This window comes from Schistocerca gregaria, chromosome 5, assembly GCF_023897955.1.
Source record: "Schistocerca gregaria isolate iqSchGreg1 chromosome 5, iqSchGreg1.2, whole genome shotgun sequence".
Taxonomy (NCBI): domain Eukaryota; kingdom Metazoa; phylum Arthropoda; class Insecta; order Orthoptera; family Acrididae; genus Schistocerca; species Schistocerca gregaria.
The window spans coordinates 614,961,038-614,984,406 of NC_064924.1; the positions used below are offsets into that span (position 1 = coordinate 614,961,038).

Below are 23,369 nucleotides of genomic sequence, written 5' to 3' on the forward strand. Positions count from 1 at the left end.
CTCACGTGTCCGAACACTGGATGAGAACAGTACAGTTACAATGAAAGTGACGTAACGCTAACCATCACTTATATCTTTGGTTAGTGGGTACGGGAGGGGGAGTGGGTGGACGATGAGTATGTCATGGGCTCATTACACGACAGTCAACATGTTCTCACAGTCTCGTTGCACAAAGAAGTGAAGACATCAATGTCGTAATTTTCCGTTCATTTCTGACTGGGTTACAAGCTTGCAACGTTCCCCTGGTACTGCAACTCCATAGATACACCCTAAGACAAAAAAGAGAAGAAGCAATACATCTCAAAGGAACTATCCTAATAGGAAAGAAATCGGTAGATGTGATGTGCATTGTAGCGGCACCACAGTGTATGATAGGAAATTTAGATTCGGTGCAACATTTCTGAGGGTGAAAGTTACAGCCAAGCGCAGGCCTGTTGACAGTAAGTTACGCTGACCAGCGGTTGCGAAGTAGAATGGAGGCCACGGGGCTGTCGAACTGCTGAAAAGAGTAAGCGCAGGGGTATGCATGGCGCAAGTTACAGGCAGAAGGGGCCCACTGGCGCAACCCAGGTGTTGTGCATATGTGACTCGGGCTGACGCGTTAGCAATACAGAGGCGCACAGCCACGAATAAATAGGCTCCGGTTTTCTGACAAGACACTGAAGTGTGACGGCGCTCTTGGATGGCGGGGATTGTCACACCACCAGCTACATGCAGGGTCAGATGGGGTGCCAGCGTTCCAGTCCACGGTGGGTTGCTGGTTTGACCTTCTGTGGCCGACCTCGGGTCCATAGCCAGCCAGTGGAGTGCCACTCCATGGCGCGCTACCGTTAGCAGTCTTCTTGGCTCCCAGCACACGCTGGAGGAATCCCAAGGTGAGAGCTGCAGATTGGCAGGCACTTGTGGTCACTGCGATCTCGGTTATGCCAGCGAGGAAGGAAGCAGCAGGCCGCTCGGCGGCTCCCAGCAGAGCAGCGCTGAGTCAGTGGGGAAGAAGACCGCTGAATTTAATATGATGGCTTCTACCTCTTCCTTCTACATTTGGTCATCCTCATTTGGTGCCAGGCACCTTGAGCCGTAGTAAAGTTTGCAGTTTTGAAGAGCGCGCTGCAGCTCGTAGTGCAAAGCAGCCGCCTTCCGTTTCCGGCTGTGGCGCCACTGTGGTGATCACATCTTTGTGGTCTCCCTCTTGTGCGAAAGGGGAAAAGTTGCCTGTTCACCTGCATTTAAGGGGCGCTATGAGCTCCGTAGTCAGTCAGTTAGTCAGTCTGAGTCGGAGAGTCGGTCAGTCGAGGCGAATCTAGTCAGTTGGTCAGCCGGCTCAGTGTGGGGCAGTCAGTGTCTGTCGTCGGAGTGCGAGTATGTCTGTCGTTTGGATCGAACTTTAAGTCAGAAAATGAGAGTCTTGCCACTCCGCCAGTAACAGAACTCAGCTAGTGATCGCCCGGCCACGGCTGAGTTCCTGCATCTGAGTCTGTGTGTTAGGCCGCCAATCTGCTCGAGTTGCTTGGGCAACAGTCATTCGTGGTTGGCTTGGTCGGTTGGTTGGTCGCGCACTGAGACACGAGATGACTTGTCCACCTTAGAATCGGCGCATTGGAGGTCCCCACGTGAGTCCAGTGGGCAGTGCCCTATAGAAATGGGTAGTGGCATCGCAGCTCACAAGAGAGCAACAGGAACAGAACCACGACTCCGGGCTGGCCGGGGCGAGCTGCGATGCGGTGCGACGGAAGATCGACGCCCCTTCCTGCGTCCGTTAAGCGGCTGGCAGCGGACGGTTTGGGAGAGCATTCGGGGTGCTGCGCCAGGTCCTTGCCAGCAATCGCAGTTTATTAGAAGTTAAGTGATTGGAGATAGGTTGTTTCATTTACTTGTTAAATTCTACTTGTTCTCTTGGTGAGGTCACAAGCCGCTTTGTTTTGGGGTCTTCCCACCGCTCTTCTACGTTTGCCCACCTGCGGAAAGGTGGTTGTTGTGAATTTGGTGGTCCTTTTTTCCTTATGGGATTAGCGAGGTTTAGAGCAATCTGCAGTTCGGGCTGTTTAGTAACCCCCCCCCCCCCCCCCCCCCGGGCAATCTACCATAAGTTAATATCTGCCTCTGTCATGTTTGTCGGATTCGGTGTTGACAAATGTATAGAATTAAGGTAAGGGCCCAATTCCTGAAATATGTTTTTATCTTGCCTATCATCTTGCATGTTGTACACTTTATGTAAGTCTGAATTTCATGTTTTTTTTTAAAATAGTCATTTTTATAAAGCTGCCACCCTTCCACCGTATGGGCCCTTTTAAAAACAAACTGCACCTTCTTACTGAGTGCATAGGTAATGTATTTGTGTGAGTTGTTAAAATTTTTAGTTTAAACTAATCTGGTGTGTTGCGGATTTGCACCAGTGTAGTTTTCAGAGGTCGTTGTGAGCGGTCGCGACTACGGCCGTGTTGATAGGAAGCGGAAGCTTCTCAGCCCGAAGGTTCCAACTGTAACTTTTTTTTATTCTGCCTCTGAATAATTGTAACTTGATATTTAGAGGGCGCTTTCTGATTGTAATTTTAAATCTGTTTTTGAAAAGGCCTTTAGGAATAAAATTCACATTTGTTAAAGGTAATTTTATTTTCCATCGGTTACTTCCTGGCAACTACTTCTACACTCACCTAATGTGATTACATGTGTTAATGGTCTTCGTGAATCGCTCGTAAATAAAGTAAATTCTTTAAGAAAAGATTTTGCAAGTACAATTTACAGTTGATATCTCCTGGCACCATCCACTACAGCACGTACAGGCAAACAAGTGATTAAAGTTGTAGAAAATGTGGATGATTGGTTCAGGAGAGAGAGTGTAACAAATTGATAAAGTCAACAACGCGTTGGTCGACTTGTGGCCCTTATGTTTGCAGTTGTTTGGCTTGAAATTGTTAATAGAGTTGTTAGATGTCCTCTTGAGGGGTATTGGACCAAATTCTGTCCAACTAGCGCGTTATATAGTCAAAGTACTTGGCTAGCTGGCGACTTCGCTGTCCAAGGTGAGGTTTGGGAAGCACGAATACAAGGCGAGCACTGTCTTACTTAAATATAAGTTGTCATGAATGCCAACAGAAGAGGGCTTGCTGCGCGGGATTCGCCGAGCGGTCTAGGGCTCTGCAGTCATGGACTGTGCAGCTGGACCCGGCGGAGGTTCGAGTCCTCCCTCGGGCATGGGTGTGTGTATTTGTCCTTAGGTTAATTTAGGTTAAGCAGTGTGTAAGCTTAGGGACTGATGCCTTAGCAGTTAAGTCCCATGGGATTAAAAAAAGAGGGCGTAGAACTGTGTCGACGTGCCACTGTGCTGTAATGGTGCCATGAATAAGGGATGCTGCTTTAAGAAAAAATGGCACTCCTGGCTGTCGGGCCGTATGGCGGGCCACAGTCAGGTTGGTATCTCACCACTACTCAGGTCTGCCCACACGCGTCTTCGCTGGTCACTGCAGTTTATATAGTCACTGAAGAAAGGTCTACTCCAGTCAATGAGATTCCATTGCCAATGTGCTCGACACCACTGCAAACGAGCTTCTCGATATACAGAGGTCAACTGTAGTCGGCGCAAGGGATGCCAAGAGCTCGGCCCCCTTTTCGTGAGCCTCCTACTAATTGTCCTTGTGGTTACTAAAGCTCAAGTCGCACGCTGGATCGATGCTAATAATGAATAGTGTCTCTCTGGCGACTGCTTAGTCCTTATGTTCTGTCATCGCTCTAACTTGACCACCTCCTTCTTGGCACTGATTTGGCCAAGGTTGATCCGCTACTGCCTACGTCGTTGAAGAGTGAGATCCGTCCTTGTTCAAAATTCGAGCGATTCGCCTATTACTCCAACCAGCTTCTTTCAGCCCAACTACAGGTGCTGTCACTAACTCTGACATCTGCTTACATTGTTGACGTGCCTGTCTGTGAGGCACTGTTACTGTCCATCTGAGTACGCGGAATGAAATTCGAAATACTTTATCCATATATCTCCTGTTTACTATTGTTACAAGCGGCAGGATTGACTGCTCTGAAGCGTCGCGCATTCATCCATAGGCAGTGGAAGTTAACAATTTTGTATTTTTCTTTGATGCCTGTGTGAATATCAGTTTGTGACCAATTTGGGTAATTCCGTCTTGGTGTGTAGTTTCTTATCTATAAAACTTCCTGGCAGACTAAAACTGTGTGCCGGACCGAAACTCGAACTCGGGAACTTTGCCTTTCGCAGGTAAGTGCTCTACCAACTGAGCTACTGAAACACGACCTCCACTTCTGCCATTACCTGGTCTCCTACCTTCCAAACTTTACAGAAGCTCTTCTGCGAACCTTGCAGAACTAACACTCCTGGAAGAAAGGATATTGCGGAGACACAGCCTGGGGGATGTTTCCTGAATGAAATTTTCACTCTGGAGAGGCTTGTGCGCTGATATGAAAGCGCACACTCCGTTGCAGAGTGAAAATCTCATTCTTTCTTATCTATACTTTTATTTATTTGTTTTTGAGTGCAAATTCTCTGTCTAGGCACGAGTCTGTGGAAAGCTGATACAGACGACGTGTAGTACGACTGATGCAGCTTACGGCTGGTCGATCTTATTCACCGTTTACTGTAAGTCTTAAGCCAACCCTTTCTTTGATTACGTTAGTGAATTGGCGCATAGAACACCTTCTCAGCCTTGGGGTGTCTTGCTTTTGCAGCCGTTGTAGCAGATCGAGTTACAACCTTACTGGACCAACTGTTACTCACTCACTTGAAAGAGCACGCTGGTCACTTTGGAGCGGCGTTGGAGGTGCGAAAGTGGTATCAATCGGTCACCGTCCACCACTATCGTAAATCATGGCAGTGAAAATGAGTGGAAGTGCCGGTCCGTTGTACGGATTCAGTGCCTTGAAATGGATCGACGTGTTGATGTGACAAAATGGCAGAAGGGATCAATCGTGTTCCGACGAGCTTACGAAGGGAACGGGATGTAGTGGACCTTTGGAGACGGATAACTCGCAAAACGAAAACGCTTCTGCCAACAGCAACTTCGGGGCTACAGTGCTTCACCGGGCGAAACTGCACAGGTACTGGACTGTAATGGCTTGGAGGCATGTAGTGTAGTCTGATGACTCACAGTTGTGTCAGTTTCCAGATGATGCGAGGCGTCGACGGCCCATCGAGGCGTTGAGTCGGCAGCTCGTGGAGGGTGCTGTCAACGCCAGAGCTGGTTGGTTACCTGACGTTTGGAATGTGTTTTACGTACAATGACATTAGTAAATTCGTTCAGGTCACCGTGAACGTCAGGCATTACAGCATTCTCGGTGACAAAGTGTTACTCTTTCATCTATTTCTTAGTGATGGGTAAGCTATGGACACTCCCATTGCCCACGATAGCATAACACGCATGCGTTCCTGATTTGGTGAACAGTTCGGCCCTCCCACACATCTAGACCGACCAGTTAAATCACCGGATCTTAATCTAATAGAAAATGCTAGGAGGTATTTGGAACAGAGGCAGAAATGTATGCAATGTTCCCGTCATTACGTAGATCCACTAAATATAATCACCAGTGTATGGGATCAGCTAGATAAGGCAGATTGGAAGAAAGTTGTGGACTGTCTTCCTTGATGAAATTAAGCCTTAATGAACACTACAGGCTGTTTTGCACAGCTTTTAAGTGATGTCTCTTAGGAGCTACCATGAGAAACTTTTTGTGCCACCTTCTAGTTTATACCTGCCAAGAAAATTCATTTATGGGATATTTATCAGAAAAATGCTTTACTAAAATCAGAGATAAGTGTTACATTGTATACTCTCGTTCTTAGAAATTAAACATTGTAGATAACAACTACTGCAGGGGTATTCACGACGTCACAGAAGCACGATGGGCAAATTTCAATGATCCTCTCCTTCCCTTCCCAAGGGAAGAATATTTTTGGCCTAAGTATTTATGAGGTAGAAATATCAAAAGCTTCCTCTTCTATTTATGGAAATTCAGAATTTAAAATTCTTTCTAGCATCATATCCATACCAATTGTAAAAATGGGTGTATATACTTATGTGTGATCCATGTCTCCTCCTACCCCACTGGACCGATTTCAATCAAACATGATACACTTACTACTTAGTGTCGGCATATGATCGCGGTGAGAGTATGAACCACCCACTTATCAAAGAGGTGGGTGTGGCGATGAAAACGCAGTGAAACCCACGACACACGAAAAGCGATAATTTAGTTATCCAGTATTTACCCCTTATTATATTTTCGCTGTTAATGCAGTAGAGCCGTCGCGTGAAGCGTGGCGTTTCCATTTGTTGCTTCTTTACTGCTAACTCTATTCACAACACTTTCATAGACAGAAAACACGTATAATGCTGGGTGTAGCAAAAAAATTATGTCACTGTACAGCACATAGTTCAAGGGATACGTCATAAACATTCAGCTGTCTGAAATCGAAGGTGCTGGGTTAAATTTACTAGACGTAGATGTGAAATATGTGTACATGTAGGAGTGAAATGCGTTAAATATACTGGGTGATCAAAAAGTCAGTATAAATTTCAAAAGTGAATAAATGACGGAATAATGTAGATAGAGAGGTACAAATTGACACTCATGCCTGGGATGACATGGGGTTTTATTAGAACCGAAAAATACAAAATTTCAAAAAAATGTTCGACAGATGGCGCTTCAACTGATTAGAATACCAATAATTAGCATAACAACGTAAGACAAAGCAAAGATGATGTTCTTTACAGGAAATTCTCAATATGTCCACCATCATTACTCAACAATAGCTGTAGTCGAGGAATAATGTTGTGAACAGCACTGTAAAACATGTCTGGAGTTAAGGTGAGGCATTGGCGTCGGATGTTGTCTTTCAGCATCCCTAGAGATGTCGGTCGATCGTGATACACTTGCGACTTCAGGTAACCCCAAAGCCAATAATCGTACGGACTGAGGTCTGGGGACCTGGGAGGCCAAGCATGACGATTGTCATGTGCAGTCACTGACGTTTTGCTGCCCAGTGCCATCTGTCGGACATTCTGTGAACTTCTTTTTCTTTTGTTCTAATAAAACCCCATGTCATTCCAAGCAACTGTGTCAATTATTACCTCTCTATCTACATTAATCCGTGATTTATTGAGTTTTGAAGTTTATACTGACTTTTTGATCACCCAGTATGTGAAATATATTTGACTTGCGCGCATGTTGACAAAGTAATAGGTAAAACGTCATCCTCAACCTATGGAACGATTTCACTCTAATTTGGTAAACATATTAGTTGCAATCTTGAAAGAAATGCTGTCAGGTTAAGAACTACCAACCTCCTTGTGAGGTGAGGGTGATAATGTAGAGAAAGAAGGGGAGGAGAAATGGACTGTGATTAGTTGAGGGGAAAATGGACAGAGAGAGTGGAGGGGAGATGATGGAAAGAGAAAAAAAGAGGAGGAGGTGGATAGCGGAAATGGCAGGAACAGATAAGCAGAGAGGGGGGCAGGAGGAGATGAACAGAAAGGGGAATAGGAAGTGGACATAGAAAGGGAAGAGGAGGACAAGGACAGTTAGAAGAGAGAGCAGAAGATTGACAGAGAAAAGAAAGGGTAGGAGATGATTAGGAGGCGGTGGGAGAAGAAGCTGGACAGAGAGAGAGAGGGCCAAGGAAATGGAGAGAGACAAGGTGAGGAGGAGGTGGAATTAAAGAGGGGAGGAGGAGACTGGCATAGGGTGTAGGAGCAGATGGATAGAGGAAGGAGGAGCAAGCTGACTGAGATAAGGGGGAGGAGGAGATGGACAGATAGAGTGTTAGGAGGAGATGGGTAGATAGTGGGGGATATAGGAAACAGTGAGAGAGAGAGAGAGAGAGAGAGAGAGAGGGAGACAGAGAGAGAGAGAGAGAGAGAGAGAGGGGGAGGGAGGGAGGGAGGGAGACAGACAGAGAGAGAGAGAGAGAGAGAGAGAGAGAGAGAGAGGGGGGGGGAGGGAGGGGGGGGGAAAGAGAGACGGGGAAGAAGGAGGTGGACAGACAGAATATAACAATAAACACGTACTCGAGCAACGCTGGATACACCGCCAGTTGAACAATTAGTGTGACGTTGTATTGGTGCTGTCAGTGACGCCAACTCTCTGTTATAGAAACAGCATAAAGGATGACGAAAAGTGTGAGGGCGTGCAAGGAGGCAGCTTGGAGATTGACGCGCTGCGAAACGTTTGGGTGTTTGGAGTTACTCTGTAGCCAACAGAATGGGAATCCGTAGTTCACAGCAGCGCTCAGTACGGCAGCCGAGCCGCAGCCGATGACACGTGAGCAGGCGGAGGGCCGGCGCGGGAGAGAGGCGCAGAAAGCCGGCGCGTGGCGCGGTCCAAATCCCCGCCCCATTCTGCCCTGCCTGGCTGGCGCCGCGCTGCCAGAGGGCTGCGGATTAGCGCGACTTTGAGTTCCACCGGCCGCTAACTCTGCTTTAAAACAATTCCCAGGCGCGGGCGGCCGCCCGCCTCTGCTCTGCCTGCTAACACGGCCCCGACTCCCCCTCCACTCAGCCACCCGCCGTACGCGCTCAGCAGGATGCGTGCACTGCAGTGCGTAGACTGGTCAGTCCTTTAAAAAGCGGCAACTGTTTCGTTGGCACGACTATAGTGCTGGGCATCGGAATTCCAACACTCTGAAGGCGGCCTGCAGCGAACGTCTAATTGGCATAGAGTGTAGAACGTGCTCGGGAATACAGCTGATCAGCATTTTTGGAGCTCCGTACACTGCAGGTAGCGAAAAATGGTTCAAATGACTCTGAGCACTGAGATCCCCTAGAACTTAGAACTACTTAAACTTAACTAACTTAAGGACATCACACACATACATGCCCGAGGCAGGATTGGAACCTGCAACCGTAGCTGTCGCGTGGTTCCAGACTGTAGCGCCTAGAACCGCTTGGCCAAACAGGTTGCGGTCCCACCATTTAATTCTGTACGTACAGAAAGATTACGCCGACGGTTTCTCATCCTGAAGTTAAGGTGGTGGTTTTGGAGAAGATCGTGTTATATCTGGTCTACGAAGGAGAAACGTCTATGTCTACATCTAAATCGGAATTCGATAGCAGCAGGATCGTTGCAGCTTCTCGTTCTGTGATGCCATCCCTAGTGTCGATAGGGATCCAACGACTGTCATGTGACTGGGGAATCGATGAGTTCAGGAGGGCCACACTCAATGCGCTGGTCGAGAACACCCGCCCCATGCGTCTAGTGCCCGAGAGGACTGACGTGTGGTTTGGGTACAGTACGGGATCGTACCGTAACGTCAGTAAATGGGCTTGTCTGCTGCGAGACAGCTATCCACATGCACAGTAAGACGAAATCTGGTGAATCGTGGACTGCCGTCACGGCGACCATTGTTGCAGATTTCTTTCCTGCACGAGCAGTGGTATGCTCCACGGCCACACTGGACACAGGTAGGGTAGCATCTCGTCTTGTTAGATAGAACCCTGGTCCTACGTATGGTATCACAGCTGATGCAGGCATATGAAAAGATTCCGAGGACAACGAACGTTGCTAGTTTCCATTTGTCATCATCGTTCAGACTCAGTAGCTGGGATGATAGTACAGATTACCTGTGCAGCACTATCACATTTGGTTGTAGGGCCTGGTGGTCCAGTGGTATATCGCGAGCCTAGATACCGAGGGATCGCGAGATTGAATCTCTGTCTGGACCGTAGGAAATTTCAGTCTGCCTCTAATCGAGCCTTCACTTTTGAACGACTTAAGGAGTCACCAGGAACGACACGATATTCAGTTTACACCTGAAACTTTAGAACCACTTTCCTCGGCTCTATAACTGTACTTACAGGCAAGTCAGCAAAGTAGCGTCAATTGCCAGTGATTTACACGAAATTATACTTATTGCCTCTGGTTCTCGTAGCTGGTAATTTTGACAGCTACCATTGCAGTTTTCATGTGTTATGGCCGACGGCTGTGTCATGTATTAGATGCCTCTGTGGCCTAACATCTCACGAAGGTATCGAACTTCCTCGATACAGCCAGTGGTTAACCGTCTTCTTGGCCAGCATATTCTTCACGCTCCTCACCCATACAAAAAATGTGTTGCCGAGAGATTGCCAGCAAGCCGTCATTCGCTCATACCTACCACTGGTGAACACTAACGTAGATTGGAAGCAGCACGGAGTATCGTACCCGCACCCATCACGCAACATTAGTTATAATTGATGTCGACCCGGATTGGAGTCATGAGATGGCAGGCGTGGCTACACATCTTATGTATTTTCAAATTACCTAGCAATTTCATCGAGCATTCCTCGTTCCTCTGGTGTACTGCCAATTCATATTATGCATCGGGTACAATACTTCGGCGAGCAGAAATGTTGCCATCGTCAGATTCACTGCCACACTTATCTCCTGACAATGATCCAGTTAGACTACATAGGAACTTGTAAAGTAAAATGGAGGGAGAGGTCGAAGATTCCTAATCAGAAGGGTACAGGCTATAATACAATCATCATTTAATGGTATGACAGGTCCTGCCTTCATTATCATAGGAAACGACGTGAGTTACATCAAGTACATACCAATGTAATACGGCTTTATATACACATAAAAAAGTTCTACCTCATACCAGTTTGCAGAACTCCTAAAGATAGTCGTTGACGGGAATATTGTTTCACAGACACAGACCCTTCGAATGTTCAGAGATGTCACTAAACCCGCTCATAGATGTAAACAACCATGCATGAGCAGCGCCTATTAGACTGAGGGGTTCCGTCAGCCGATCAGTTCCATTCATTCCACCAGGAACGAGGTACACGGCTCGTGTTGTCTGTAGTTCAACCATGCCTAGACGGTCAATGCCTTGGTTAGATCGCGTCCGCATTGTTACTTTGTGCCAGGAAGGGCCCTCAACCAGTGAAATGTCCAGGCGTCTAAGAGAGAACCAAAGCGATATTGTTCGGAAACGGAGGGGATACAGAGAAACAGTAACTCTCGATGACATGCCTCGCTCAGGGCGCCCAAAGACTACTTCTGAAGTGGATGACCGCTACCTACGGATTATGGCTCGGAAGAACCCAGACAGCAACACCACCATGTTGAATAATGCTTTTCGTGCAGCCAAAGGACGTCGCGTTACGATTCAAACTGTGCGCAATAGGCTACATGATGCGCAACTTTACTCCCGACGTCCATCGTGGGGGTCCACCTTTGCAACCATGACAGTATGCAGCGCGGTACAGATGGGCCCAACAACATGCCGAATGAACCGCTCAGGATTGGCATCAAGTTCTCTTCACCGATGAGTGTCGCATGTGCATTGAACCAGTCAATCGTCGGAGACGTGTTTGACGGTAACCCGGTCAGGGTGAACGCCTTAGACACACCATCCAGCGAGTGCAGCAAGGAGGAGGTTTCCTGCTGTTTTGGGATGGTATTATGTGGGGCCGATGTACGCCGCTGGTGGTCATGCAAGGCGCCGTGAAGGCTGTACGATACGTGAATGACATCATCCGACCGACAGTGCAAACATATCGGCAGCATATTATCGAGGCGTTCGTCTTCATGAACGACAATTCGCGCCCTCATCGTGCACATCTTTCTTCAGGATAACGACATCGATCGACTAGAGTGGCCAGCATGTTCCCCAGATATGAATCCTATCGAACATGCCTGGGATAGATTGAAAAGAGCTGTTTATGGACGACGTGTCTCACCAACCACTCTGAGAGCTCTACGCCGAATCGCCGTTGAGGACTTTGACTGTCTGGACGAACAGTGCCTTGATGAACTTGGGGAGAGCATGCCACGACGAATACAGGCATGCATCAATGCAAAAAGGACATGCTACTAGGAACTAGAGGTACCGGTGTGCACAACAATCTGGACCATCACCCAGAAGGTCGCGCTGTATGGTGGTACAAGATGCAATGTGTGGTTTGCATGAGCAATAAAAAGGGCGGAATTGGTGTTTATTTTGATCTCTTTTTCAGTTTTCTGTATAGGTTCCGGAACTCTCGAAACCGAGGTTCAAGAAATGGCTCTGAGCACTATGGGACTTAACATCTTTGGTCATCAGTCACCTAGAACTTAGAACTACTTAAACCTAACTAACCTAAAGACAGTATACAACACCCAGCCATCACGAGGCAGAGAAAATCCCTGACCCCGCCGGGAATCGGAACTGAGGTGATGCAAAACTTTTTTGATGTGTGTATAACGAGGATACTTACAGAACTTAATACTATTAAACTCTTTTAATACGAGCCGCAGCTCTCCACGTGGCTTCAGATATTTCATATTATTGGAATGTGAGAAAAGGTACATATTTTATCTTATAGTGGCAAGATTTGGTGGCAGCCGACATCAATGAAGAGCAGTTTGATTTCTGGGGAAAAACAGTAATACACAAGGCCGTACTGACTCGAAGTATTATCTTAAAAAATAGAGCGAACGGTCTGTAGATTCAGATAAATCCTATGAAAATGCTGAATGTAATATATTCTTTGAAATTTTGAAGACAACAGAGATACAAACGGGATGCGAATGGTAACTACAACGTGTACAGAAACCAGACTGCGGTTTTAAGAGTCGAAGCACATGAAAGGAAACTAGCAGTTGAGAAGAGAGTGAGAAATCAAAGCGACATTTGGAAGATAAATAACTTCAGGAAGCTGGTACAAATCTACTAGGCTGCCGTTGACATTGTCATTCTCTCAAAAACGGCCATTAAGTTGGAATATCAGTCGAACAGAATGGAAGTATCCTGAAAAGAAGCTATTGGATTTCACAAAAGTGAATCAAGGGCAGTGGAGGGTAATTACATCAAGTAAACCTAAAGGAATTACATTAAGAAACGGGGAACTAAAAGTAGAAAATAACTGACGAAGGCCGTAGTAGACCAGATATAAAATTCAGACTACCAACAGAATTACTGGAAAAGCAGTGGACAGTTAAACAGAACATCGAAAATTTTACAGGTAACGAGATGCAGTGGAAATTTTCTGAGGCAATGGCCAAACGTATATGTAAAAAATTGTAGAGAGTCGTTCAGTAGTATTGGAATGGAATTAAGAAGGAAATAACTACGACAGGACAGGACAGGACAGGACAACATATGTAATGAGTAAACAGAGGCGACGGAGGATTGATGAGTCAGGCAATGTTTGAGCTTAGAGTTAGATGAATAAATTGTAATAACATTAACAACAAGACATACAGTCAATACTGTAGGTCAATTGGATTGAGATTTGCTTGATGTACAAATAGAACAACGGCCATACAAATGACAGAAGTACACCGAAGTCATGTACGACGGACAGAAAATGTCGTGAAGTCTGTTAAAAAAGACAATGGAAGTTGATGTGGAGCAAACAGGTTATCCATTAAGCTGCTTAAATTTTGACAAAGGTGCTGAATGATGGGAGGAACCTTCTTGAACCATAGTGCCCTATTACTATTAGGCAATGATATGGAAAAAGGGAAGTAGTTCCTAGTATACTAGGAAAGCGAAGTGCTGGCAGTGGAAATCAGGAGGACGACTAACTGGAAGCACCTAAAATTTGTGGTTGTAGAAAAATGTTAAAAATGGGGCAGCTCTGCAAAGAATAAAAATAGAAACATGGCCTGCGGAAAGCCTTGCAATTGCGTCATTTAATTGAGGACCATGTCGTGCCGTTTTCATGAGATTTTTTGTGCAGATCTTACATGTAGAATGTCTTCCGTATTTCTTCACGTCCTGTTTGATTCAGAACACGCTGTCATCAAAATCTGTCTCTGGCTTAGGCATCCTCATACTCATTTGACTCACGTGCAGCATTTTTAAGTGCACACACGGAGGTCGAAATATAGACATATTAAAAAGGTTACAGAACAATAACACAAAAATAAACTAGAAAAAAAAACTGTTGCAAGAAAAGCTAAAGATCAAGCGTGGATTAATTTTGCAAGTAACATCGAGGATGAGCGCCAAGACAATCAACCAGCTGGTTAAAAATAATGAAACACTTTCATAATACTAAGAAGGATACAGCCAATATGTACCCAATTTCTGAAAAAGTTTAGGAAAGAAATTGAAGTGGATATGGTCAAGTGAACAAAGAAAGTATCTATAGGGAATGTAACAGAAGACCATTACTCAGGTAATCTTTTGACACAAGCAGCAATTTTAACTAAAATTCCAAGGCTTGTTGGTCAAAACTGCATACTCTTTTATCAACTGTCAACCAGCTCTGCTAATTATTTAGTGCCTCTCTCAGCTGCAGGGTAGCGGACTGCACGTATGCAAATAGTATTCTTAGTGACAGGTCGTTGAGACGCAAAATAGTAGCATGTTACGTCACGGTATCTTGTGTGGCAGCTAAAATATTGATGCATTACTACTTCCATCACATTTTTTACTCCCATTACGTTTATTACTTTATGGAGTTGTGAGGTTCTAGGTCCTTCATCGTCCATGTAGTGAAACAAAATACGAGCTACTTTTCGGCTGGGAATGGAAATAAAACATCATACTGGTGCAAGAACAAAAAACCTTTTTTTATTATTTTAAATGAGAACTGAATTAGACACACAACTCTCCCAGGAGCTCCCTGGGGACAAGAACGTCGGACGGGACGCCTAACACGACACAGTACGGTAACAGGACATACTAACTCACAGAAGGGCTCAAATGACCACAATCGGAAGATAAAACGTCTAGCACAGCTTGGAAGCCATTCAGAACTTAATTCAGCTATACTGTCAACGGATACTAACTACAAAGTACGCGCACAGCCTTCGGAACTGCTGCAGCAAGAAGGAAACGCTACAGCCGTTGCTATTGGTCGGCGCACACAACAGACAGAGAGATACGACGCGGCGCGGACCACAGAGGGAACGCCTAGCATAACGTAGGCATAAATACCTGGCTAGTTCCACTTTGCAACCATTTAACGCCACTAAAACAGCAGCAATATTTTTTACGAAGAAGAAATTACCAAGACTAGGAACGTAATTACAGGTCGCAGATCAACCCATACCGTGGAGCTCCAAGACGAAATATTTGGGAATACATTTGGAAAAATCTCTCACATTCAAAGACAACACAACAAAAATAAAAAGAACCGCACAATAAATGATGACTATGCTAATCCCGTTTTTCAAAAGCAAAGAGCTGAACACGAAAACGATACTACAATTATACAAGTGTACGATCCAGCTAGCAATATTATACGGAGCGGAAGCATGGGGCATTACGTGTCGAACTAACACTAAGCACTTACAGATTCTTCAAAATACATGCCTGAGCTGTCCCCTCGCAGTATCTCGCTCGACGAGGGTAGCAGAAATGCACGTGCAGTTACAGGAGAAGACAATTGCAGAAAAAATCCAAGATCACGCACAAAAAATATTCCGAAAAATTGCCACATGCCGAGAATATTCCGCTCAAATCAGAACCGTTGCAACAATAGTACTGCAACCATGGCACAAGTACAATGTACCGAAATCAATAGTTCCAGGATACTTAAGAACAAAATAATTCAAATAGACAATTATCCTCAACATCAAGACCATCAACCGAAACAAGAACTTCAAGAAACCATGCGCTAAAATTTTCTATAAAAGAAAATATGAAAAAATTAAAATTTCGACTTTTTACAAGAAAGGACAAAATTCCAGAAGAACAAAAGACCCCAAAGAGAGAGCTCAGTTTCTTCTGAGTGTTTTTAAAATAAAGTTATAAAAAACCTACCCTTTCCCAAATACACAAAAACAAGTAGAGACCGCCGAAGGCGGGTACACTTGGGACAACACACGACACACACACACACGAAAGCACTGGAATCAGTACAAGACAGCACCTGAAGAAGACAACGAGTCACGCAGTTGAAAGATCCTGCAGGAAAGCCGCGAATAACCGGCAGAAACTCTATTTATCAACATGACAACGCCTCGCCGGGAAAGCTTTAAGAATTATATGGCGAGCTGTGTTTCACACGGTCGCTGTGTTCCGAAACCGCGTTGATTGCCAAAGAGATGTCATAATACGCTAGTACAACAAGTGTTCCAAAATTCTGCAAGAGACCAATATCAGCGATACGGGTCTGTAGTTTCGTGCGTCAGTCTGATGACTCCTTTCGAAAAGCGGTGTAACCTGCGATTTTCCTAGTGTTATTAATGCTTCGTTCCTCCAGCGCCTTACGGTATACTGCCGCTAGGAGAGGACCAGGTGCTTTCACATACTATAAGTTGATTCGTATAGGTATCCAAAAAAGTCCAGTGGCGTTTCCACTGTTCGCTCTATTGAGAATTGTAGCCTTTTATTCGAAATATGCATTTGGCCTAGATGACATCGTAAAGAACCGCTACAGCAGCTAATTCGATAGAAATGTTTGCCGCATTGTATGATATGTGTCATATTTCAATAAGCAGTTTCGATGGGTCACTATGGTGTATTCCACCTTTCGTATTGGAACCGTATAGGAAAAAGCTGAAACCCAAAATTTTGGTACTTGTCTCAGTAAGATGATAATCAGAGTGCAGCATTTCCGACTGATCACATTGTCAACAGCTTGCAGATCGTCAGTTAGTATGGTTCCAGAATGAGATTTTCACTCTGTAGCGGAGTGTGCGCTGATATGAAACATCCTTGCAGATTAAAACTGTGTGCTGGACCGAGACTCGAACTCGGCAGCTTTGCCTTTCGAGGGCCAGTGCTGTATCAACTTTTTTTCTGTTTTTTTTTTTTTTTAAATTTCAATTTGTTCGTTCCAATTGTTTGTGGCGGACGTCACCTGACGCCCGTTGAAGTTCGTTATTGATCCATTCACTCAGTTTTTTTATTACATATGGCAGCTAACCCTCTGACCGAACACGCTGAGCTACCGTGAGGGTAAATATTTAATATCGAGCAAGGTTTGAACTCAGAACCTTTTGCTTAGCATCCTAATACCTTATCCATTACGCTAACGCAGCTCATTTGAGCTACCCAAGCACGACTCACGCCCCGTCCTCTTTCAGGAGTGCTAGTTCTGCAAGGTTCGCAGGAGAGCTTCTGTAAAGTTTGGAGGGTAGGAGACGAGGTACTGGCTGAAGTAAGGCTGTGAGGATGGGGCATGAGTCGTCCTTGGGTAGCACAGTTGGTAGAACCCTTGTCCGCGAAAGGCTAAAGTCCCAAGTTCGAGTCTCGGTCGGGCACACAGTTTTAGTTTGCCAGGAAGTTTCAGTTAGTATGGTGCTGTACGCGCAAGAGGGAAATGAAATAAAAATACTGAGCTCAAATATTACGTTAGTCGTAGTGAATTATCGGGCAAAAGTAAATACACCATTGTGACTTTAACAACGATAAATACTAATTACCTACAGTTATGTCATCAGCATCTTTGGAACACAGATCAGTATGTTGATTCCGCTGTAATAACGCTGAAAAATAGTCGCATTAAATTTTAAAGAGGTGAGTGGATCACGTTTTGCTTCTTTTACAGTTACTTTCAGCGTATAAATTGTCTGCAATAGCCGGTGTTCACAAATTCGTAAAAGTAAAGTAACTATATTGTCCATTAATAAAGCAATAAGCTAGGTCTTCAGTTTAGTGCGTCTCATAGCCTGCCGTAAACAGACACCGTGACTACTACAGAGGCAGATAGTGCCTTAAACAAGACGTGCTACTGTAGGGATTCGGCAGCGCAGTACTGCGGCTGTGGAGACTCACCGACGACGTGCAGGTATCCGAACTGCGTCTTGGCGGTGACGGTGTTGATCTGGCACATGTAGCGGCCCTTGTCCTCTTCCTGCACGTTGCTGATGTGCAGGAACCACGTACGGTGCTTGTCGTGCGTCACGGAGATGCGGGGGTTCCTCGTGATCACGTGGTTGTGCACCGTCAGGATCGCCGACTGCTCGAAGTGCATCCACGCCACCTGCGTCAACACAAAGGACACACCTCGCGTAAACGTCTCAGTCGGCGTGTGAAGTAGTTTCAGGCAGTTTCGTACTGGCAAGAGCACAAGACATAATGCATTCTCAGCGTGAAGTAATGTAAATGATACGGTCTCTCGGATTTCCTTGCTATGGTATATCAATTTATTCGGCTATCGTAGACAAGAGCACGCACTGTTAAAAGAGAACAAAATGCTGGAACTATAATTAACGTATCCGCATAATGTTCGAGTGACTGCATAGGAGTATTTTAATAACCGAAACACGGAAACTTTCCTCAGAATATCTTATTCAACAAATCACTCCAGTTTTCCGATGTAGTCTCCAGAGTAATGGATACAGTTTTAACAACGACGCACGAGTTTCCTGAAACCATCACGGAAGATGCTTCTCTTTCAGTAACCAGAGTCTCGCCTTTCATTTCAGGAGTGAGTCTCCGTAAAATCCATGAATCGTAGAGCTTACTATAGCCAAATGAAGGACGGATGAGAGTTCAAATGGTTCAAATAGCTCTGAGCAATATGCGACTTAACTTCTGAGGTTATCAGTCGCCTAGAACTGAGAACTAATTAAACCTAACTAACCTAAGACATCACACACATCCATGCCCGAGGCAGGATTCGAACCTGCGACCTTAGCGGTCGCTCGGTTCCAGACTGTAGCGCCTAGAACCGCACGGCCACTCAGGCAGGCACGGACGTGAGTCATACTGTCTTACGAAATTTAGAGCCCATCTATAATTTCCCACTGAGTGATGCACCATACACCTGAATCTGCTTTTTATGTATTTTCATTTAGCTTTCTTTTGGCTTACAAGCCACCAATTCATCTAAACAGTTTTCGAAGATGACTGCCAACTGTAGTTAAGTAATGTATAAGATGCGCGTTTCGACCATCAGCTGATTTTATTTTAAATCCAAATTTTACCGGTTTCGTTCTTGGACCATCTTCACGGATGAAGGGCTCAAATGGTTTGAGCTGCGATATTGCGTTAGTTGATGTTCAGCACTGCTCTGGGTATAATTCCTATTTGTATGTTTGCTTCTAAAGTCCTGTGTCATATATTTAAATTCATGAGACGCAATGCTCATTTTAAGTAATGACAAACGCAATATGGTGGCATAAATCACTTTAACACATCATCCGTAAAGATGGTCGAGTAGCTATACCTGTAGAATTTGGTTTAAGATAAAAACAGTTCGTGGTTCAAATATGCATTTTATACAAATTCACCACTTACTGTTATTGTTTTTGGTATTTCCTATGACTCACGTTTATTGAACCTTTTTTTAAAATTATTTTAAAATTGATATATTATTTTGATGAAGGGAATTTCCCATGTCGGTTGTTAATCGTTAGTGACATCCTTTAAGTGTATTGGTATTCTTTTTTTAGTGCATTGTACTTCCTTAGTAACGAGCTATATGGCACTTCGGTGGCAAAATTCCATGCACAACGCACATGTCCCACTCACGCATATAGCCACATTCGACACCTGTAAAATGTACATAATATTATGAAAATATGTGGGTCGAGAGATCTTTTCAAACTTCAAACATCTATAATGTATATACGCAGACTGAAGCAACGAATATAAAACTTTTATTCTCTACTCTTATTCATCCCCTGTTTGAATACCTTTTTCCAGTATGGTGGGAATCTGGTAAAGGAGCTCACGACTTGGAAATATTGGACGTGGATTTACTGTTTGTGCATTAACCAGATAACGAAGGGAAACCTCACGATCCTTTGTCGGAGATGGGTTTGGAACTATTAAGTGAGGGGTGTTAGGAAAGAAAGGTACGATATAACACTGTGAGTATAAATGAAGTCCTTATTCCTGAGTAATCACCAGAGGCTTAAGAGCACAACTACCCCGCTGTTTCACGAGCGAAACTATACCTCCCCCCTCCCCCTCCACCTCAAAAAACAAACAAACAAAAAAACAAAACTGACAAAGCACAGGGACGTCGTAGGGCTACATGTTAGGGTTGTAGAGAGGATGCACATCTGACCCTCCACCCATACTTGAACTTAGTCATTGCACTTTGTCTGACCTTAGGGACGCATGGAGACGCGTTATCGTGGAGCAGAATCAGTCCCTATGTGAACATCGCTGGCTGTTTGCTCTTGGTGGCACAGGCTACAGAGAGTCTCACTGACTGTAGACGCCAATGTTAACAGGTTTTCGGTAATCGAGGAGATCGATGAGTATCGGGCTGGGGCGTTGAAAAACACGGTGATCGTCACATTGCTGGCTAAAGGTACAGCTTTGAACATTTTTAGGGGGAGGTAACGGAGCATTGCCTATATCTCTCACTACGTTACCCAAAGTGGAGTATTATAATTTCATTTGGTCTGGTTGTTAACACGTTTCGTATCTTCTCATCTCTTTTCACTTGAGCTCTCATTATGATATACTTCGTGCCAAATGCTGTTATTGTTCCCGCCTGAAACATGTGCGTGTAATAGGTATGTGAATATCCGCAATACGATTTTCGGCACATGTACAGTTTCCGTTATAAAAGAGAAGAAAGGTATAAAATATATACTAGTTCTTGCTGCCTGCAGGAGACACAGTTTACTTTGTTCATTTTTGCTATCGATGCTTTTCGATGCCCAAAGATAAATATGAAAATAATTTTCTCCAAACTAACGACCTACGTAAATGGCGGATGATACTGCAGTCTGTGCCCTCGCCGATTTTGCTATAATGGCGGGGCGTCTTTACTGACTTCACGTGAATGCACATCATAATTATTATTAACGCTCTTCGACTACAAAAGTGCTTGGATCATAAGCTTTTCATTATAGCACAAATAAATCCTGAAGAAATGGAAGAATATCTAGGCGGAAATAATATCTTCAATTTTCTTAGAATCGATTTTGAGCCGTATTTGACAGCAGCTCCCAATATATAATAGTGAGGCGAGATTCGAAAATCAGTAAAATGGTCCTCTGAGATATTAATCGTTTCCAGAATGTCAACAATTCTCATCAACTATAATCGCACTTTCTATATTCCACTTTAATACACCTTCTTCATGAAATGTGAGTTCAGATCCTCATTTTCATACCTTCATTGTCCAGGAAATCTCGCGGAGGTACCTTTTTTATTTCCCTTCTCCTTCGAGCTTCCAATGTCATTTTCTTGTTTATATATATACCAAGTACTAAGTCTGCAGTGGCGAGGGACTCAGTACTCAATGATCCAGACGACCAGTACGGGGCAGTCTATACTGATAGCTGGTCGCCTGGTAAGTGGAGAGAGGAGGCCAATTAGTCAGCAATGTGGGAGTTTAGATGAAGAGGATCAACGGCTTATGATGCAAAGAAGGCGGACGAGTCAGTTTCCCCGATACCTGAACGGTAGTAAAGGCGGAAAGGAAGCACCTCGGTACGGCGAATCTAGCGAAAGAGGTAACCCACCAAGCAGAACTAAAGTCCACGTCGCGCCTGGCTTGCAACAACCGGCTACGTGGTCAGCTGTAAGTAGGCTGTTTAGGTTTTGTTATTGGTAACGAATCACTGGCTGTCCTGTGCACAATCTGTAGCTAGTTTGCATTGTTGTCTGCCATTGGAGTGTTGGGCAGTTGGCTGTTAGCAGCGCGTAGCGTTGCGCAGTTGGAGGTGAGCCGCGAGCAGTGGTGGATGTGGGGAGAGAAATGGGGGAGTTTTGAAATTTGTAAGACTGGATGTCATGAAGTGCTATATATACATTATGACTTTTGAACACTTGTAAGGAAATACATTGTTTGTTCTCTATCAAAATATTTCACTTGCTAACTATGCCTATCAGTAGTTAGTGCCTGGCAGTAGTGGCGCTCTCTGTATTGAAGTAGTTCGAGTAACAAAGATTTTTAGTGAGGTAAGTGATATGTGAAGGGTATAGGTTAATGTCAACCTTTTCCAGGGAATTACCAAGGAGAAAGAACACCTGGTATTCTCCGAATACACATTGAGGCTCATATCAGCTGGATGATGTGGCAATAACCAAACAAAAGCATAGAGAAATCATGAACGTAGTAGTCATAAGAGGACTAGGCACAGGTTTGGACCATTTTTAACAGAAATCAAAGCCAAATTTAAACCAAAAGATCAAACCCCAAAATTGGAAAGGTCCATCGCACTGACACAAAATGTCCGTCAGAGACAGGAACGAATTCGTTCAGTAAAGAAGTTGAAAAACTGAGATAAAATAAGAGAAGCAATGATAGAAACGATGAAAGAACTAGAACAGACACGAAGAAGAAGGAAACGTAGGTGATATATGTAACGAAGCGATAGACCATAATGTAATTGTTTGGAAAAAATGGAACTCCTGCAAAAAGAAAAGAATTTCGAACACATTCTCTGAGATCAGGAAACAGATACCAAAAATTATGCGAACAGAGAAACGAAAATATGACAAAGAACGATTGGAGGAAATAGATACAGATTTCAGACAGGATAACACTAGGGACTTCTACGAAGATACAAGCCGATGAGTCTACACTTCAAAGATTCAACAGGCAACCTGATTAGGAGCGACAATGACAACTGTGAGTTAATAGAAAAGTACTTCAATAATCTTCCTAACTGCCAGGAACCAACACGACTAGTTTCCAGAAACCTCAATAGCAAAATCCCACCTTCATAACCACAATCACTACATCAAATTCAACAATACATTGGCCTCACGAAAAACAACAGAGTGCCATGTGAAGACGGCATATTAGCTGAGATGTGGAAACTGGGAGGGAAGCGAGCAGCTGAAACCAATTATGAGGTTATTAAAAATTTCTGGGAGAAAAAAGAGTACTAGATGATTGGAAACTACCCATAATCCATCCGCTACATAAGAAAGGTGGCAGGACACACACCAACAATTACCAAGACATATTCTACTTCCAGTCACTTACAAAATTATGTCCAAAGCTCTACAGAATAAGATACAAGATCAAGCAGAACACACAACCGAGTTCAGAAAAAAATATATCGTGCCCAGAGCAAATTTTTAACTTGAAAACTGTTCTATAATTAGTCGAACAGACACCCACACACACAACTTCAAAAATTGAATTTCTAGGGGAAGTTTCTTAACCCATTCACAGGTGTTCGGCAGGGTGATGGGCTCTCATCGATTCTCTTCATTCTGGTCTTAGACAAGGTCACGATAGAGTGGGCTAAAGAACTACAAGAGAAAAACATCGAAAGAATCCATCTAGGACAAGGAAAAAGGAAGATCTGAGGAAAATTTTGTGGTGATGGTGGGAAGTTCCAGTGGTACCAAACTGCTAGGCTTACGCACAACTTAATCTAACTTAAGCTAACGCACGCTAAGGACCTAAGGACAACACACACACTCATGCGCGAGGGAGGACTCGCGAACCTCCGACGGAGTGGGTTTCTGCTACACATTGTTGACATAAGCACGAAGCTTGCTACAGGACACTATTCGCTACCACGCGCGTCACTAAGGAAAGATCGAAGAAAATGAAATTAAC

At 44.4% G+C, this 23,369-nt stretch overlaps 1 protein-coding gene across 4 annotated transcripts in view; it reads right to left on the reverse strand.

Moving 5' to 3' along the window:
* LOC126272138 (lachesin-like) overlaps positions 1-23,369 on the reverse strand; it is a 1,905,511-nt gene that overhangs the window by 496,047 nt on the left and 1,386,095 nt on the right. For all 4 annotated transcript variants that reach the window (XM_049974749.1, XM_049974748.1, XM_049974747.1 and 1 more), the window contains exon 3: positions 17,657-17,864. In XM_049974749.1, the coding sequence (XP_049830706.1) occupies positions 17,657-17,864 (208 nt within the window). The remainder of the gene's footprint in view (positions 1-17,656; positions 17,865-23,369) is intronic.